Consider the following 14,865-nt stretch of genomic DNA (forward strand, 5'->3'; position numbering starts at 1 on the left):
TGCTCGTAAAATATGATTTTCTACCGCATATATTTTTATTGACTCTACTGCATGGTATGTAACATACATGTACTCGTGATTAATATATTCAATTTTTTACCATATTTTTCTTGTGTGGTGTGATCCAATATCATCAATTATAAATATTGAATGTTTGGCTGGTACATAGTACATCATGTGAGATGGCTATTTTTACTTTCTTTTCTTCATCCCTTAGATAGATTGTTTGTTTTTTTTTTTACTTTTGCTTTTAACGGTGTAATAAGAAAAATTCCATTAATTTTGTGTGTCTTCTCTGTGTGTTTCTTGTATTAACGTATATATGGAATAAGTATCATATCTTTCTCGTGTACGCTTTTGTGTGTCTTTGTGTGTGTAGCATAAATTTTTAATGCGGGACCTTTACCACTCCCCAAATACTGCGCAAATAGTTTTTGCTTCCGTTATAAAATATGCATCATGTATACTCCTTTAATTATCGGAATACAATTTTTTTTTTTTTTCGATTATCTTGACAGGAAATATTCTTAAACGCTAGGAGTACATAATAAAACACCAGCATAGGGAGGTCCGATGAGAACAATTCATCGAACCGCGCGGCCAGATCACGGTGCCACGCTATGCCGGTGCGTCACTGAAGGTTTTTTTGATGAATCTTTTTTGCATGCTTGCTTACTTAATTTTGATGTCACGCACGCACGGGGGTTGTTCCAGGTTTCCCCGGCGGCGGCGTCGGATTTTTTGTTCTATGATCAATTAACGCAATTTTAGTTTACTGCGGGAGAATGTTCTGTTCCGTTGTGTTACCTCCCTCCACGAACCGCACCGGGCCCAACTTAATGGTCCGTGTGTTCCGCCGGGGGTGTCCAGGAGTCCATATCGGGCAGCGGGTTTCCCCATTCGCGGGCCATGATCAGGATGGTGTTCTGGTGCAGTTTGGGTCCGATCAGCGGGTTCATCTGGGCCATGTAACAGCACAGCCAGCTGAGGGAAGGACACAAAGAAAGTTACAATCCGTTTCTTGTTTCTTCTACCAGCAGAAGGGAAATACTCACAAAAGCCAACAGGTGACCGCGGTCAGTATCAGCACGCACTGGACGATCCTGAAATTCCACAAAAGCACAAAATGAGTCACGTTACGGGAAAGATTGTGCCAAGGCCACTTATCAATGCGACATACAAAAGGCCACTTACCCTCTGTTGGGTCCCTTCGGGGCAATGATCGGCAAAGCGATGCCAATCACGCCGAAAATGGCCGAGAAAATAATGATCGGTAGTGCGGACGCCCCCATGGTTGCTGGCGGAACAGGAAAAATCGATATTAATGCGTCGCAATGGCCAAAAAATTGCGAAAATTTCACTGAACTCTGCGAACCTACCTGGCGACTTACAAAATCGATTGACTCGAGTGAGAAAAATATCACATGACAGGTTCGCGTGAGTGACCGCGATACGCGTCACTCATCATGTGACGTTTCAAACGCGGTATCTCACGGTTTGATCGAACAATGTAGCGTTAACATAGGTAAGCATTATTTTACCATTTGTGTTTGTATGCGTTTTGTCGTTATTTTTATATTGCTTATCCCACCGGAGGTCGCGTACGTGTACTTTGTACACAGTTTGTAAGGGCACTTGTAAGAAAGGCGAAAACACGCGACTTCCCGAAGGTAATTGCGAGATAAAACTACCGCAGTGTAAAAATCAGCAAGTTGAACTGAAATTCTGCGTTGATTTGGCTGTCAACTTGGTTTGTTTTGAATATTTTCTAAAAAGTCAGCTGAAAACTCAAGGCAACCTTTGACAACAGCCAAAAATTTGTTCTGCGGTTGTCATGCGGCTGTCATGCGACCATTATCTTGCGGTCGTATCACCGCGCGTGAACTCTAATTATTAACGCCCGCAGTAATATGATTTCTTACCGGAAATCATTTTCACAAAATTTCCAGAGTTTTTTTTTTTTGAAAAGGTCCTATAAGCTATTGTCTTTTATATGTTTATAGGACCTAATCAAAAAAGAGTCGAGATTTGTTTTACAAATTTACATAAAATTTGAACTGTTGCATCAACAAGATCAACATAATTGTATATAAAATTGTATCACTTCATACACTGAAAACCCAACCATGGTAGTTGCTACCATATTGTAGGGTTAAATTGAGAACACGCACCGACGTATTGCAGATTGCAGCGATTTTTAGACAATCGTCACGGGTATGAATCTTCAAGCAATTTCAATATGGCGACTTGTATAAGAAGAAAGTGAGGCATTTTCGCTAGTTCTCACTGTTCTGTGTTCTGCGTGCTCGTCCGCAAACATCGACCACACACATCCTAGTACAAAGCGCCACTAAGAGGCAAAAGGTAATTACGAATATTTTTGGCACTTTCGTTACAAAACATGCGGTTATGCAAAAACAAATAACAAAACCAACTTTTAAGTGTAGTTTGACTATCAAACGTGTAAATTGTTGCTGATTTGTTCGAAAATTTGATAAAAAATAAAAAGTTTATTGCAGCACCCTTTTTTGGACGGACATTTCTGTTGCCACCTTTTGGTTCCTTGGATTAGCCATGGATAATTTCACAGTGTAATAAACAGGGCAGCTACCACCACGTGGCGCCACCGTTTTGAAGGAAAAAATGATAAGGTTTTTCAGACGTGTTTCAATCCCCTGCAATCGTGCAACTTGTGAAAAGCTCTATACAAAAGTGCACACCTCAAACTACAGCAGAAAAAAACTGTCTAAGACACACACCCTAGTTCGAAACTGTTCTAAAGTGTTCGAAAGCAACAAAGCTCAGTCGAGACACGCAAGTGTGCAAATATTTGGTGTGCAGTTATGATTTGCAAGGGTGGAGAATTTGGTGCAAAGTGTGCAATATTTTTGCTAAAAACAATCCGTGCTTGGATTGACTGATTAACGCAGTCAGTTTTACTATGTCGAGAGCGTTATGGTAATTTTAACCCTCCAATACCGAGATAATGATAATGATTTCGTAATTGCTACCATGCAATTTTGTGGAAGTATGGTTACATTTTTTTGATCGAGCCACGTGGCCTAGTGGTAACGCTTCCGCCTCGTAAGCGGTAGATCGGGGTTCAAATCCCGGCTCAGACCAACACAACTAGTGATCTTTTCCCTTCTGGATTCGATTGCTTAGTAAAGGGAAGGTAGTGTATCGTCACAAACTGGACCTTATCACGACACCTTAGGGAGGCGGCCTATATAATGTTAACATTAACCTAAACACATTAGTTGAGTGAAAAACTGCCACTGAATCCGCTTTGTAAATGCCGGCCCCGATACTCTTCACGGGTGTTCCCCTCAGGATCTGGGAAAGATTTACTATGGTACATTTTACCATATTTGCGTTTACTTTTACCAAAAAGCCACAGTTAATTTAACAAGCAGCATTTTTAGCAAATGTTCTTAAAATTAGCATGGTCGGGCTTTCAGTGTATCAAAATTCTTGCTTCACACATTCACATATGGCAAAATGTGCTGAACCTTCCAATGTGTTTTATTGGCTCAACGATTGTTTACATTTCGTTGGGGATCAACAAAAAAAAAATGCATTCCGCTGAAATGAATTAAACAAATAATTTAAATTCAAAATCGCCAAAGGCACACACAGACGTAACAGGAAATGCTACGCTACAAGTGCAGAAGGCTGATAACAATGTGAAAGTGCTTGTGATAAATTATACTGTGAAGTGCCTTACGGCGTAAGAAACCGACTGCGAATGGAATAAAGTCTAGAAAATAGTGACCATCCATAAACCACGTGGACACTTTAGGGGGGGGGGGGGGGGTATGGCGATTGTCCACGCTCCATACAAAAAAGATTTTTTTTGTATGGACAATTGTCCACGAGGGGGGGGGGTTGAGATTACCAAAAAAAAGTGTCCACGTGGTTTGTGGATGGTCCCATAGTAACCACGGAGTACTGTTTACATTTGGCGGCATTTTACGCGGAAGAGGAGCTAAAATCCTTGTTTAATCAACGAAGTTGAGCTGGTGAGTTGGAATCTAAACTTTTCATATCGTAATTAAATACCTACTATGTCTCGCTTTGAATTACATGTAGGTAGTATTAGTATGGAAATATGTCAAGGTCAAATTGATAACTGCAGTTATCATCATGAACTCTTTTTAGTTTTTCAGGTTATTTAAAAAAAAAATCTTTGGATAGTTGGCTGACGATGAGTCAAAAATATCTAAGTCTAAGATAAGATTTGGAGTAAAATTTAACAAATAACTTTTTTTTTTAATATATATACCGTAAACTGGGGTCAATCGGGACACATGGGGCGAATTGGGACAGCAGTTTTAACCATGTTGGAGCACAATATTCTGATTTTTCTGGTTGGTTTCGGATAGAACAGACTCAGGCCAACAAAATGTGTACATTCATTTCCAAATTTAAAAGCTTTAAGTGCTCTAAAAACTGCTGTCCCTATTCAGACTGTAGTCCCGATTCACCCCAGATTACGGTAGTCCACGATTTTATTATTCGATTATCCGAAGACCTTGGAAAATTTTCACTCCGGATAATCGAATCTTCGGATAATCCAATCAAAAAGTTAGGTTTGTTTTTCGTTGGCTTATTTATTGATTGATAATTCTTAAGCATAAAAAATCATGCTACACTAAAGTTATTTAAAACAAATTAAAGTCTAGATTGCAGCCAAAATGGCGGCGATGAAATATTGAAAAAATGCATTTTTTAATTTAATATGCAATCAACTATTCAAATTTGGCATAAATGAGGTCGCAGGACTCGAATTTGATGTTCAAAGTAAGAAAATAAATTGTAATTGTAATTGATTGTTTATTTGTGACGAGAGCCTGTTAGTTTACAACTTTTTATCAGGTTAAGGATATAAAGTCTTTTCAAATAGAATAATAATAATAATAATTAGTCTATGGATTGCTAGATGTTTAATCTTTTGGGCGTGTTGGAAAGGCTTTTGATTTGATTTTTTTTTTTTGAAAAGGTTCAATAAACCAAATTTCCAGTTTTTGCTTTTTGGGTGTTTTTGAAACCGCCTTTTGTCAGGGGTATTCAAAAACACCCAAAAAGCAAAATCTAAAAATTTGTTTTTTTGGACCTTTAAAAAAAAACTCCAGATATAATCCATTAGAAAGATCTTCCTGATTTCAGTTAAAACAATGAAAACAACCCGTCGAAAATCGGTGCAGCCTGTGCAGAGGGTGCGGACATAGATTATTAATTACCTAGATGTCTCACTTCGGGATTTTTCCATACATCCAGTTGGCGACACCCCTTTAGCGCTCCGAGCGCCACCACAGTCAAGTTACAGGTACTAAATTGCCAAACAAAATCGTAGCACTCTATGGACTTTCTTACCAATAGTTTGATGACAACTGTCACTCTTTGCTGTTTGTGAAAAAAAATCCTGATGGTAGCTGAGAGCGAGATTCAGCGGACGTAAAATATCCTCGAGATGCGCAAATATGGTTCAGCATGGTGCCAATGGCCGGTGCGACCACGGGAAAGAGGAACCAGATTTGCCAATTGCTTAGACAAACACGGTCAAACCGACGACGCAAACTCCCTGATTTAACAAACATTTGTCGGATGATGAACCGGATAAGAACCTACGTCTAACGTTTCGTCGATCGTAGGGATCCTTAGCGATGAACGGTTGTAAGGCGCATAATGAAGGACCGGAAGTTAATGGCGGAAATGACGATAAGATGAAACCACCGATTACCTGGTTGATAAGGCCGCTGTCCGCGGTTCTCATCTCCTCTGTCGTGTGCGCATCAACTTAATCTAACCATAGAGCCCCGTTACTCTGTAATCAAACCTAGCCCCGTTACTGGTGGAATACTCCAGTGAAGTATACCCTATGAATTCTGAAATTGTGAAAAAATGTGCACTACAATAATAATAATAAAGTGTGTATTTTTTTATTTCCCCAAGTTTAAATGATAAAACATACATTAATCTTCATTTTGCTGTAATGCTGACACAAACATCGCATGGCTTTATACACTGTTTAAAACGTGATTTCAAGCAGAATCGCAGGAGAATCTTCCACGACGGAGGTCAGCATTTTCGTTGTCGAGAACGCTGGCTGGCTCGTGTTTGTTCTGGCAAAGCTGGAAGCATCCGGTTCGCCGCTTCCGAATTCAACGAAGTTCCGTTTTCACCGTCACCATGGTCATCGTTTTCCGGGAAATCACGAGGCTGTGAAAAACAAAATAAGCCTTTTAATGAAGGATTCCTTTTGTTTTCCTTTTTTAACATTCACCTGCCTAATTTAACACAGCACAGCAGCATCCATTTGTTGTCGCGACCCTGTTTCAACGTTGTCTCATTAATTAGCGGACGAGAATTTTTTGTAACACGATCAAAGATTTGCAAAGTCGGGAGAGTTTTGACATTTCTTAAAAACAGTCGCTGCTACTCGAGAGTTGCTTGGATATACCCACTGAGCATTGAACTGAAACTGAAGAGGATTTTTTTTCAAGCGTTCCCAAAGGGTAAGTTAGTACCTGTGAATTGCCACCAGGTGTAATTTTGGCGTGGCGGTAGTGTCGCCAGCCCCAACAGGGGAGTGGCGTATCTATATATATTTAGTCTATGGTGCGGAGCTAATAAATTGCAATTGTTTTGATTATCTTGGATATCTGTATGAAAGATATGACCGGATCCGTCATTCGACCCATAGAATAGTTAACTAAAATACCTTCTAAACAAGTCAAAAAGCATGCAGATCTGACAACACTGTCCCTAGTTATGATTGTTTTGGGGTTTTTAAATAAAACTCTAGAAATCTATTTGCGTCATTCAAGCCGCAATGTCTACGTATTGCCAATCTTGAAGAAACCATACAAACCATATTTAGAATACAACCAGTCTGGAACTGGTAACCTATAAATTTTAAAACAAATTAGCTGACGTGATCCTTAAACAACCCCTGTTTGGGATCAGTTTCGAACAGACCGTCCGATTTTTGTACGACGACATTGAACGTTGAAACACGCCGGAGCGTACCTATATTACGCAACACACTCGGGTTAGCGACCCCTCTCGATGCGTTGTCCCGTTAAATCGGCAAACCGGTTCCATAGTAACCAACCGTGTAGAATACGGACCATGGTTTCGTCGTTTGCCGTCGTCCCCTCCCGTGATTGGAATCAATAGACCGATTAGAAAGAACCGGCTTAGAACCTTTTTTTTTGGTTCGGATATTTGTGGTTTTCTTCGCTCTCTACACCGTCCTTTACCTCTTTGTTCGTGCCCGAATCTTTTATCCTCTCGACAGTTTGCTCTATCTGGGTCCCCTTTATTAAACGTCTCTCATTCTGACTCTATTGGACACACCAACAACCGCGTGGCTTTTTTGTGGCTTGCGCCGGCTGCTGCGTACGCGCGAGAGACCTCAGAGATTAGTCGTTGCGCGGCTTCTACGGAGTTCGGTTCGGTTCAAAGTGTGGTCTTTTGAGTTAAAGTGCGCATCAAAAGTTTGAGTTTGGCTTCAGTAGGTAGTACCAATTGCAACATGTTTCTTTTATCTGGATGTTTGGTCCGGTGAACGGCCCGAGCGGTTTAGGCTTTCAGGATTTTTGTGATATTTACTCATAGAGTCAAAACAGATCAGTAAACTTCACTTATCTGTATATTACACTTTTTGAAGATTACATTTTTGCGGTAACACTTTCAACTTTTACGCGCACGATCACATCACTTTGCATTGAGATCTTCGTCGAACCAGTTCTCTACGTTGAAGCCAGACTTGTCCTCCAGACCTCTTCGCCGAGCCATGCCAGACCCGAACTCTGCTACGTCCCTGGTTGACTCCACGGCGGCTAAGTCCCGGCGGACTCTTCCCAGCGGCTAAGTCCCGGCGGACTCTTCACAGCGGCTAAGTCCCGGCGGACTCTTCACAGCGGCTAAGTCCCGGCGGACTCTTCACAGCGGCTAAGTCCCGGCGGACTCTTCACAGCGGCTAAGTCCCGGCGGACTCTTCACAGCGGCTAAGTCCCGGCGGACTCTTCACAGCGGCTAAGTCCCGGCGGACTGCGGCCTCCACCGCTAAGTCCGGCTGGACTGGGGCCTCTGCTACTGGTGGCTGCTGGCGGGTCCGGCTGGTCTGGGGCTTCTTCAGGATCTGGAACTGGACTGGGCTTGAACTGGCTGGAACTGACTGGAACTAACTGGAACTAACTGCCCTCCTCAAGAATTTTGGGGTTTTTATAGTCAGTCCCCGAAAACTCTACTAAATTTTGTTCTGCTAAAAGTGGTCCGTTTCGATGAGAAGCATCGATGAACCTCATGAATTAAATTATGCAGACCTCTGCAATTCTTCATGACTTTCCGTATGGTGTAGTGAGTACACCTCAAAATCGGAAGTCATGGGTTCGAATCATTGTCGTGAAACTTTAAATTATGTTATTGGAATATCAAAATTATGTTCCTAAAACATTCTCAAAAATGTTGGTCAATAATGAGAAGGTCGAATTCTCCATTGAACGAACATGCCAATGAATTTGGTTAAGCCACACCCTCAATTTCCCCTGTGTAATAACATCGCACATTCATAATTGAAAGCTTAACCATTTTTTTGATTGCCTAACAATTGGCGAAATTTAATAAAGGGCTTTTCAGGTGAGAATGACTCATGATCCACACCTGTACATAAGCTTAATTATTTGTCGCGCAACGCGAGTCGACGTGTAAAATTATTTATGCTTGCGTAAGCGCGCATGGTCAGAACTGTGGTGAGGATCGAAAATGGACAAATTTAATGATTTAAATTTGAGGTCGCTGCATTCCCCCACACTTACCAGCTAGATGTTTGTATTCTTGAAAAGCATTAAGAACATCTACCGAAAGTTATTTGTAGGTTGAAATATGATACCCAAAGTTAATAATTTAAATTGTGAAAAATAATTACTTTGCAAAAAATCATAAAAAAACTTAAATGGCTGGCTATAAAAAAATTGATTTAAAAAAATGGTTTGGTTAATCTCCCCCACACTTATCAGCTAGATGATCGTCTGAAAGAAATGATCATCTCTGGAAAGAATATTGTCGGGTGTAGTGATCATGCGGTTTACAATTTGTTCTTCTTGTGCTTTCTTGTAGATTGCTTTATAATATAATTGTTCTTTTGATTTTTCTCCTGTAAAAATTATTTGCGTTACTTTTTTGATCTTCTGTCCTGTTAAATTACTTGAACTACTATTTTGAACTTCTCTTGTAAAAATATTTTCGTTGAAACTGATTTAAATAAACTTGCATTTGAAATTAATTTTCATTATCTCTCCTAAAAAAAATCATTGCATTTTTCCCACTGTAAGCTAAATTTGTTGTTGTAGAACTGTGTTGATCGGCTGGTTATTATCGTCGTCGTCTTCCATCAAAATCGTCTCTATCGTGAGGCTATTCATTCCACAGTGACTTGGTCAATTGATCAGTTTTCGAGGCTAAGGTGTTGAATTTCGTCGATTAGTGCAATTGTCGTTTCCATCATGAATTATGCTTCATAACTCAACTGTGAGTTGACTGTGGTCAATTTTGAGAGTGCATTGACTTCTCACTTGCTGAGTATTGTGAATTGTTCGTAAATCCAGTATTTTTTTGTCCAAAATTGACTTTTCCAGTTGCTTTGTATCTTTGACAATCTCAAATTATTGACATCGGTTGATGTAATTCTTTTTTCAAATGTTTAGGAAATGTTGTTTGTCCAAAATTGTCTTTTCGTTTAATTTGCAACTTTGGCTTTTGTAAATTAATGACATCGGATGATGTTATCATTTGTTTATCATGATCTTCTCCTTTTCAATAGTTTCAGACGTGCAGTATGATCTCAACTTGCATTTTTGTTCCATAATTGATGTTTCAATCATCTTTACTTCGCTTAATTCCACATTTCGATTTAGTAATTTGTTTTACGTGAATGTCTCGTTACAAAAAATGCGATTTAATTTGACTTGATCCTCATTGATATGACCTTTAACAACAACATCAACACCGTTACCTGTCCAACCTCCCGCATGACTTTGCCACTCACCATCTTGCCATCACAAACTTCTGCATACGAACGCGTAGAACCAGGATACGAACGCGTCGATCCTTGTGTTTCGTCTCCCGTCTCTGCCATATTTTGCTTCAGTTTTTAGTTTTGTTTCTCCCACAACAATGTCTTACTTGTTTTCTTCGTATGAACAATATTTTATAATTTTCAGGAATCTATCATTTAATTTCTGTGCAAAATTGAAATTCAAATTTACTTACAATCTTATAAATCTTGTTGATATTTTTATATGAAATCAGTTCTATTATTTTTAATACTTAAAAAAACAGTTCTAATTGACTTTTATTTTTATACCTGAATAAAAAAAATACTCTATAAAGTTTTTCATTGATCTATACATCCTATCATCTTGTCGTTGCAAAACTGCGCATGTTAAAATATCCTTTCCGTTATATCAACTTTTTATGAAACTTGTCTGTCACTTTGTGTTTTCAGATTTGTCAAATCCATTCAATCAATTTGTTTATTTGAGCAATTGCAATAAAATGCTGAATCTTTCTGATTTTTTTTTTCTTCTGAATTTTATCAGTTTAAAGGTGTTTTTCCCTTGAAGCATTATTTATCCCTTGATTTTCCCTTGAAGCATAATTTATCCATTCCCTTTAATTATCATTTGACTATCCCCGTAAAGTGCAAATGTTTTGAAATGTTATTAACATATTGAATCCCCCCATGGATTACAACTGTTTTGAAGCTTTATTCGACATAAAAACTCTCCCCATAGAGTATAATTGTCTACTTTTTTTTCCCCCTTTGGCGTTGCTTTATCAGTTTATGTATCCCTAGATCGGAACTTATACCGTTCTTTTCGATCTTTTTAGATTCCCCACGATATACTCACAAATTTTACCTTTCCTTGAGCTGTAGTTCATATTCGTCCTTGTTGAAATTGTTGTCTTCTTGATCGTCTTCCAATGGTTTCCTGTAAATCCTTCGTATTAGCGTATAAAAATCTGAAAATATATTCTTAATCCATTGTTAAGTAAATTATAAAACACATGTTTACATTCAACTTTCATTCTGGGTGGCCTTCCCTTGTCCAATTATTCTCACACACATTCTTACTTGTATACATGTTGTTTTGGAACATTTAATAATCACACCATCTTCATTTGCTTGTCGTTGAAATTTCATTATTGTTCAGTCCGTTTGATTTGTTTTTATTTGTAGTTAAAAATTGCGTAATTGTTTTTCTAAAACCCTGTTAACCCATTTAAGCTCAATTAAGTATATTCCCAAAATTGCAACCCAACAGCTTCTTAATTGTTTTAACGTGTTTCATCACTGCTTCATTATTATGTTTATATTTGATCATTATCGCTTCACGTGGTTTTCAAAAAAAAAAAAAAAAATGTATAAACTCAGTACTGGTATTTTTCTTAATCTGTTTCTTTTTTAAACCCCATCAATTCAATCATATATAAAAATTATCTTTCATCCCAAATTCATAACATTCTTGTTTGCGCATTTGTTTAGATAATAATCATTCATATTTTGTTTAACTCAAAATTAATTCATTTATCATATCAAATCAATCATATATTCTTTTTTCATGTTTATTTTTCTATATAAAAAATCAGTATTTGTAACACATTTGTTTGATTCATTTAGTTCTCTTGATAACAATCGTTTTTTTTCTAATTCATCAATCATATCAATTCAATAAGTTTTTTTTTTTATTATTTTTATTTTTGTTCAATATACATAAATAATCCCGTGTGTTAAAAATAAATATTTTCATTCCTTGTAGGCTTTTGATATTAATCGTTTATGATACTATGTCATTCATTGCATAAATCGCTTATTTTTTTACTTTATTTTAACTGTACTGTAATTGTCATTTCAAAATATTTTTCTTGTATTGGAGCATTTCATTTTAAATTTAAATTATGTTAAATGTATATTGTTAAAAAAAATTTAAATGTATTTTAATACGGGTACATTGTGAACTATCATTTAGTGTTATTTTAATCATTATATTTTCTTAGTCTATTATTATGTACATCTTCAAATTTGTTGCCATTTTTAATAGTGGTCGTTTGATCGCTGTTAAATTTAACGATATCATAAGGGCCTCGCCACTTATTTTGTAACTTTTGACCAATTCCTGTCTGTACCATTTGTACCAAAACTCTATCTCCCCACATTGGTACCCAATCATTTGTCTTTTTGTCATAAATTTCCTTTCTTTTTTCTTTTGACAATATTAAGTTGTTTCTAGCAGTTTCATGAGCATCCTTGAATATATCTTTCATTGAACAAATATAGTCGTCATAATTTAAATCTGAATCATTGATTTTATAAATTGTGCTTGGTATAGTAGCTTTTCTTCCATACAAAAGTTCATAGGGAGAATATCCAGTTGATGAATTTTCTGTAGTGTTGTATTCAAACATAAAATATGGTATTAATTCATCCCAACATTGTGGATCTTTGCCAATAAAATTTCGTAAATAAACTTTCAACTCTCTATTTGATCTCTCTACTAAATTAGCTTGAGGATGATATGCACTTGTAACGGTCTTTTTAATGTGTAATATTTTGCATGTATGTTGCAATAATTTGCTTACAAAGTTTGTACCTCGATCGGTTACAACTTCTTTAGGAGCACCAAATTTACAAACAAAGTTTTCAACAAAAGTTCTAGCAACAGTAGTACTTTCTTGGTTTTCCATGGGAGCTACAATCAAAAATCTTGTCAAATCATCTTGTATCACAAGACCACAATTGTTTCCATTATTAGAAATTGGTAACATAACCACATCCATATAAATTTTATCAAAGGGTTCATACGATGTTGTCGTAATTTTCATTGGCATCTTATTTGCTGGCCATATTTTATTCTTTTGACAAGAATCACATTGCTTTACATAATTCAAAACATCTCTTCGCATATTTTCCCATGTAAATAGAGGACTCATTCTTTTAATCATTCTTTTACCTCCGACATGACCACCCAACGGTGCGTCGTGAAAATCTTTAAGCACTTGATCTCTGTCTTCTGGCTTTACATAAATTCGTTCATTTTCTGTTGCATATAGTGTAAATGACTTTGAAAGTTTCATTGCAAAACATCGTAATAAGTTTAGTTCCAACTCTGTTTTAAATATTCTATGAGAAATAATTTGTATAACTGATGCATCTTTAGCAAAATCAGGATAATCTTTAAAGCTTTTAAATAAACCATCGAAAAATTCTTCATTCTTAACTGCTGAACGATATGTTCCATTCAAAATTAAACCCCAAATTTTCTTTTGCGGGAATACAAATATATTTTCATTGGTGTAATCCTTAATACCATGTGGAAGGTCAATGTATTTACTCAATTCTTTGTGTACCGTAACACTGTTTAATATCATAAATGTAGCTTCGGCTTGTTCAAGTGGTATAATATTTTTAGAAAATTTTAAAACGTTAAAATCGATATCTGTATCTTGGAAATCCTTGTAGGTAAATGTTTTATCGTTGCTATCATCGTCATTATCTAAATTTATGTCAATTTGTTGAAGTCCATTCATATTATTATTCCAATTAGTGTTGTTTCTAGATAAATTCTTTCTGTTCGAAGTATTTGTTGTGTTTTGATTATCTGGAATATTTTGTCTATTTTGTTTTGCTTGTTGACGAGTTGTAATTGCTACTAATTTTGATGATTGTTTATCATCTGCATGATCTTCATCATTATTTAAACGTGAGAGAAAATCTGCAACCACATTTTCCTTTCCTTGCTTGTAACGAATTTCACATCCAATGCCTTGGATTTTCAAACGAAGTTTTGTCAACGTTGGTGAAGTTTCCTTCAAATGCCATAGAGCTACCAATGGTCTATGATCTGTGTAAACGATAAAATCTTGGTTATAAACAAAATGTTTGAAGTGGTCTACTGCCCAAACAATAGCAAGTAGTTCCTTCTCAATAGTAAAATAGTTTCTTTCAGCCCCGATAAGCGCACGACTTGCGTAAGCGATGGGGTGATCATTTGACTTCTCATTAGTAAGAACTGCTCCGATAGCATAATCGCTTGCATCAGTTGTCAAAACAAATTTGTCATTATAGTTCGGTCTAACTAAAACTGGTTCTGAAATTAAATAGTTTTTTAATTCTTCAAAAGCATTTTCGCATTCTTCTGTCCAAAAAAATTTCACATTTTTCTTTAGTAATGCATTAAGTGGCTTACGTTTATCTGCAATGTTTGGAATAAATTTTCCATAAAAATTAACAGTTCCCAAAAATGATCTCACATTTTTAAATTTCGGTATAACTTTTGTTTACTCACCCTAAACTGCCAGATTTCCATGGTCGTCTTCTTGGGTATTCGATGCGGTTGAATTTCGTCTCCAGTTGATCCAGATGATCTCGTCATTGTTGAATCCCTAGTGTTGTCCATCGTTGGCCGGTTTTGAAATTTTCGATGCTTCTGCCATTGGTCGAGCTCGTTTTGGTTCCATCTCGTAATGCTGCACATTTGCTTCCATTTTAGAACTCCTCACATAACATTTTCTTCAATTTAACGTTTTTTTACACTATTTTAACTGTTTGTTACTTCGCGAAATCATTTTGTTCATTGATTTTCACACATAGTCACATTTTCAACTCTCGGTTTTGTCCAATCATAATGGCGTGTCCAAACACACACAGCGTTGCTTTCCGCTAGTCACCACCTGAACGGCCCGAGCGGTTTAGGCTTTCAGGATTTTTGTGATATTTACTCATAGAGTCAAAACAGATCAGTAAACTTCACTTATCTGTATATTACACTTTTTGAAGATTACATTTTTGCGGTAACA

General features: G+C 37.0%; 1 protein-coding gene across 1 annotated transcript; it reads right to left on the reverse strand.

The window, feature by feature from the left end:
* On the reverse strand, nucleotides 1-1,432 carry LOC120426341 (V-type proton ATPase subunit e 2-like). The gene is made up of 4 exons (XM_039591102.2): nucleotides 1,380-1,432; nucleotides 1,195-1,297; nucleotides 1,056-1,103; nucleotides 1-984 (listed from the first exon to the last, which is right to left on the reverse strand). Exons 2-4 carry the CDS (start codon nucleotides 1,290-1,292, stop codon nucleotides 837-839), a joined length of 294 nt encoding a protein of 97 aa, XP_039447036.1. The 5' UTR covers nucleotides 1,293-1,297; nucleotides 1,380-1,432; the 3' UTR covers nucleotides 1-836.
* Nucleotides 1,433-14,865: the final 13,433 nt, after the last annotated feature.

The sequence above is a fragment of the Culex pipiens genome, chromosome 3 (genome assembly GCF_016801865.2).
Source record: "Culex pipiens pallens isolate TS chromosome 3, TS_CPP_V2, whole genome shotgun sequence".
Classification (NCBI taxonomy): domain Eukaryota; kingdom Metazoa; phylum Arthropoda; class Insecta; order Diptera; family Culicidae; genus Culex; species Culex pipiens.